This window comes from Phoenix dactylifera, unplaced genomic scaffold (assembly GCF_009389715.1).
Source record: "Phoenix dactylifera cultivar Barhee BC4 unplaced genomic scaffold, palm_55x_up_171113_PBpolish2nd_filt_p 000026F, whole genome shotgun sequence".
Taxonomy (NCBI): domain Eukaryota; kingdom Viridiplantae; phylum Streptophyta; class Magnoliopsida; order Arecales; family Arecaceae; genus Phoenix; species Phoenix dactylifera.
Genome location: NW_024067667.1, coordinates 2,964,102 through 2,969,202, shown reverse-complemented (window position 1 = coordinate 2,969,202; position 5,101 = coordinate 2,964,102). Strand labels below are relative to the sequence as shown.

Below are 5,101 nucleotides of genomic sequence, written 5' to 3'. Positions count from 1 at the left end.
TAAAGAGGAAGGAGGAAAGACTGAAAAAAGACTGCATGAGGAAAAGGTTAAATGGGGCACCAATGTTAGTGTATTGCTTGATAGGAACATACGGTGGTCAAAGTTATAAAATGACATCTTGGTTATTATAGCTTCCATAATAGTGATGGTGGTCATACAGAGTCTTTTTTTTTTTTTCTTGGATAAGCTTGCATCGCTTTCTTTTCATCCTTTCTCACGCGCGACTAGCTAGGTGAGTCAAGATTATTGTAGCTACGGATATGGGACAAGATATTTTCTCTAATAGCTTTGGAGTTCGTTTTAGTTTCTGGTATATTAAGTCACTTGGCTTTCTCAGATGATTCATTTGCACGAGCTGCAATGGTCATCAGGCAGCTTAAAGAGCTAGCGATGCTGCATTTATTATGCATAATATTATTGCAGGTTTTCATGAGTGGACCATTAAAAGAAGAAAGTGGGGAAATCTTTATTTTTGTCAATTCAATTTCCAGCCACCTTGAGATTAACTCAACTAATTATTCTATTGCTTGGGCTTTTAGGGAAACTGGGATGTTCGAAAGCCTCAACTTTTTGGGAATAATTGCGTGTGTAGAAATAGAGAGAGATAGGGAGAGAGGGATCATGTCTGTGCCCTATGCCACAGCGTAGCACTTTATTCCTCAAGTCTTTTGAGTCCTAGAAGAATGAATCGTACAGAGCTCCGATTCTCTTAAGCATCCCGCCTTTGTGAGATGTTAAATCCATCTTAGTGGGCGTGGAAAAAGATGGAGTACGAAAGGTCCAAATCCTGTGTTAGATAATCTTGAATTCACACAGAGAGAGGGAGGGAGAGAGAGGGGGGGAGAGAGAGAGAGGCAGGGAGGGAGGGAGATGCCTTACATGTTAGCACATGCACAAGCCTTTCCGCCACGCTCGACTTTAGACCAATGCACCCATTCTCGCAAGAAAGGCATCAACCTACGTTACGCCATAACATATCACATTCCCCCACCCAAAAAGCAGGATAACCCAAACCGAAAAGAGAAGAAGAAGAAGGGGAAAGAAAAGTAGACAACAACATCCATCATCCATGTAGATAATCAGCTCTATACTCACATTAAATACACTCAGCCACCCTACATATGCCCACTTCTCCCATTCCCTTCCCTCCTTTCATCAACCCCTAACAAACGCCTTTCTTCTTCGCCTCCTGTCTTGTCATAGTATAACTTCTCCCTCTCTTCATCTTGTATTTCCAGCAACCAGTCAGTTGATTTTTGTCTTCATTTGCTATCTCAAAACCACCACTTCATCAACAGAAAGAAGAAAACTACTAGAAGATGAGAGCAGGAGGTTGCACAGTGCAACAAGCCCTGACTCCAGAGGCAGCAACAATAGTAAAGCAGGCAGTGAACTTGGCTCGGCAACGAGGCCATGCCCAAGTGACACCCCTCCATGTTGCCACCACAATGCTCTCCTCGCCTACTGGACTCCTCCGTGCTGCCTGCCTTCAGTCCCACTCTCACCCCCTCCAGTGCAAGGCCCTTGAGTTGTGCTTCAATGTTGCCCTCAACCGCCTTCCTACCTCCCCTTCCTCAGCCCCTCTCCTAGGCCCCTACCAAGCCCACCACCATCTGCCATCCTTCTCCAATGCCCTCATCGCCGCCTTCAAGAGGGCCCAAGCACACCAGCGCCGTGGATCCGTCGAGACCCAGCAGCAGCCATTGCTTACAGTGAAGATAGAGCTAGAGCAGCTCATCATCTCCATTTTAGATGATCCTAGTGTGAGTAGAGTCATGAGGGAGGCTGGCTTCTCAAGTACCCATGTGAAGGACAATGTAGAGAAAACTCTTTCTGCGGAGATCAGTGCTCCCAACCCTAACCCTAACCCTAACCCTAGCCCTCCCAAGGAAGGCAGCAGTTTATTAACTCCAACCCAAGTGACTAAATCTAAGCCTTTGGATCAAGAAAAAAGCGAGGATGTTACGAGTGTCATGGAGACTTTGATGAGTGGGAAGAATGTTGTGGTAGTAGGAGAGTGTTTAGCCGCCCCTGAGTGTGTTGTTAAGGGGCTGATGGATAGAATTGAGAAGGAAGAGGTTCCTGATGAGGCCTTGAGGAGCATAAAGATCATAACTCTTCCTCTCTATTCATTCAGTCACATGTCAAGGGAGGAGGTGGAACAAAAGATTGGGGAGCTGCGGTGCCTTGTGAAGAATTCGTGTGGGGGAAAAAAGACTATTTTATACCTGGGAGATCTAAAGTGGGCAGCTAAATCTGGGGCTAGTTGCGCGGAGAAAGTAAGAGGTTTATACTGCCCCTTGGATCATATGATCATGGAGCTCGGGAGTTTGGTGTGCGATGGGATTGAAGGGGAGAGTGGAATTTCAAAGTTTGGGCTTATGGGGATTGCAACGGCTCAGACTTACATGAAGTGTAGGGTTGGGCAACCTTCATTAGAAGCTTTTTGGGGTCTTCATCCTATCACTGTCGCTGCAGGAAGCTTGGAGTTAAGCCTCAATTATGACGGGTATGAGCTTAATTATTATAAACTTTCTTGATAATCATTATCACATGATATGATTCAAAATAATTATCATGTAGATTTCTCCATAGTTATGCAATTACTATATGAAATCTGCTTTTTACAAGCCTACCTTTCTTTGGCTGAATCAAAAATGGAGCAAAGGTTGTGATATAGTTCCTTGCGAGGTGAGTTTTCTGATGAATCTCTAAAAAGTCAAGTCTCATGACTTTTAATGCTGTAAAGAATTGAATCATGTGGTTCTCTTTTTCTTTTCCACTTTTCCTCTCCTTTTTCCTTATTTATTTTATTAAGTTATATTTTTTTGAAAATTGAATTTGATATCTAATCAGAGAGATAACTGAGGATATTTCTCTTTTTCCCTAGAAGGATGAGATTAATGTTTACGAGCTTCTTGGTGAAGAATTTATGTTGAATTCAAGTTGTTCATTGATAATTGCATAGTAAATTTTATTTGATCGGGTGACATGCTTGGAACTTTTGGAATCACCTAGAGTTAAACTATTCTGTTAGATTTTCTTAAATCTTAATTCTCTAGTCCGGACTCTTTTCAGTGGTCTACAAAGTCAGTGCGGAAGCAAGAGGAGTGGCACCGAGACTTCTTGGTGTTTGCCAGGAGTTAGAAGCCAGCTAGCTTGCTGTGCTGATTGTTCTGTTAAGTCCGAGATTGAGGCCCGAGACCTCCATAGCATTGCCAGTGGTACCGATGGCTTAATTCCTCCAGTATTGCCGCCATGGCTTCGGCAATATAAAGAGGATCAAAATAAAAGAGCAACAAGAAATGATCAGGTAATTATGCTATATCAAGTTCATTTAAATTCAGAGTTGATAGCATCGAAGTGCAAACATCTATCTAGAACTTTCTCTCACGTAGGACTCTCGATCTTAAAGATTTATGCACGAAGGGGAACTCCATATGCAATGCATTCCAAAAACACCAACACCACCTTTCTGAGAAAACCCTAAAATTCTGTTCAGACTCACCAATTTTTTTGCTCTCTCCTTATGACCAGCAGCACTGTTGCATGCACCAAATCCCCCAAGCCTGGCCAATCACAATCAACACAGATAACTCATGGAGGGAACACCATTTCTGGATATCAGAAAGCATCAACAAAGGCTTACAAGAGCAGGAAGGGCAGAGATTATCCCATGATATTGGATCCAACTCTAATATGGCTTCTTCTAGCGATTCCATGGAAATAGAGTACCATTGTAAATTTAAGGAGCTCAATGCAAAGAATCTGAAGAACCTTTGCAGTGCATTGGAGGAAAAGGTCCCATGGCAGAAGGACATCATCCCCGAGATTGCTGGCACCATCCTCCAATGCAGATCAGGAATGATAAGAAGGAAAGAGAAGATGAGATTGACCAGGACCAAGGAAGAAACGTGGTTGTTCTTTGAAGGTGTTGATGTTGAGGGCAAGGATAAGATTGCCAGGGAGCTAGCCAGCCTTGTCTATGGTTCTTACAACAACTTTGTTTCAATTGGAGTAGGCACCTTCTCATCAACAAGGTCTGCTTCCACTGATGATCTCCGAAATAAAAGGTCAAGATCGGAAGTAACCGATAGCTATCTCAAGAGGTTCTTTGAAGCAATCCATGATAATCCACATCGTGTCTTCTTAATGGAAGACATTGACCAAGTAGACTACCACTCGCAACTGGGTATTGGGACTGCCATTGAGAGAGGAAAAGTACAAAACTGCGGGGGTGAGGAGATTAGTATTAGTGATGCGATTATCATCTTTAGTTGTGAAAGCTTTAATTCGCAGTCAAGATCTTGCTCACCTGCAATTAAGCAAAAACTGATTGGCCTTGAAGAGAAGGAAGAAGTGGACGACAAAGACACCAGTACAAATGTTTCTTTAGATTTAAATCTTTGGGCTGTTGACAATCATGAGGATCGGTCCTTTGATGGTCTGGGGCTTCTTGAATCAGTGGACAGAATGTTCTTTTTCAAATTGCCCGAGGAACTGTAATTCAAGGGCAGTGTTTGTTAAGATTGTTGGTTCCTTGTCCTCCATGTTGAATCCTGGTCACCTTTTTCTGAATTTTGAAATGAGGAAAGAATTGTGGCTTAACATAGATACTGTAGTTAGTAGGAACAAATGTATATTAATTAAGTAGTTTTTTCCCCATCTTTTGGGAGAAGTGAATTAATGGGTTTGTATTTTTTATCTCAAAAAATATTGACATCCAGTGGTTATTGTTTCTGATGTCTTTCAACTTTAGAAGGCCGACTTGTAGTTATTGTTCCTCGTGAGTGTATCCTAGCAAAGAGAATTACTGCATAAGTGTTAGCAAGTTCAGTACATTATAATGATTTCATTAATTATATCTTAAAAAAAAAAAGTTCATTAATCTTTTGCAAATCACTCGTAAGCCTCTTTTAAGAAAAGATGAAGACCTTCTGTGTAAACCCGTGCGGGCGTGTGTTTAGTCCCACATCAGTTATTCGCTAAGAAGATCTTGGGTATATAGGACTAAAGAACTCCAAAAAGTACCTTTCGGTTAGCTATTTTAGGTGAAGTCATAATTGTTACAAATAGTACCAGAGCGAACTCGGCCCATAGC

General features: G+C 42.1%; 1 protein-coding gene across 2 annotated transcripts; it reads left to right on the top strand.

Annotated features, from left to right (window-relative positions):
* The first annotated feature begins 943 nt into the window (after positions 1-943).
* Positions 944-4,785, top strand: LOC103713640 (protein SMAX1-LIKE 3-like). 2 transcript variants are annotated; one of them, XM_008800642.3, is made up of 3 exons: positions 944-2,509; positions 3,079-3,313; positions 3,538-4,785. In XM_008800642.3, exons 1-3 carry the CDS (start codon positions 1,320-1,322, stop codon positions 4,504-4,506), a joined length of 2,394 nt encoding a protein of 797 aa, XP_008798864.2. In that variant the 5' UTR covers positions 944-1,319; the 3' UTR covers positions 4,507-4,785. The 2 variants fall into 2 exon arrangements, with proteins under 2 accessions (XP_008798864.2, XP_008798865.2); XM_008800643.3 differs by having other exon boundaries at positions 948-2,509; positions 3,541-4,785.
* The last annotated feature ends 316 nt before the right edge of the window (positions 4,786-5,101 follow it).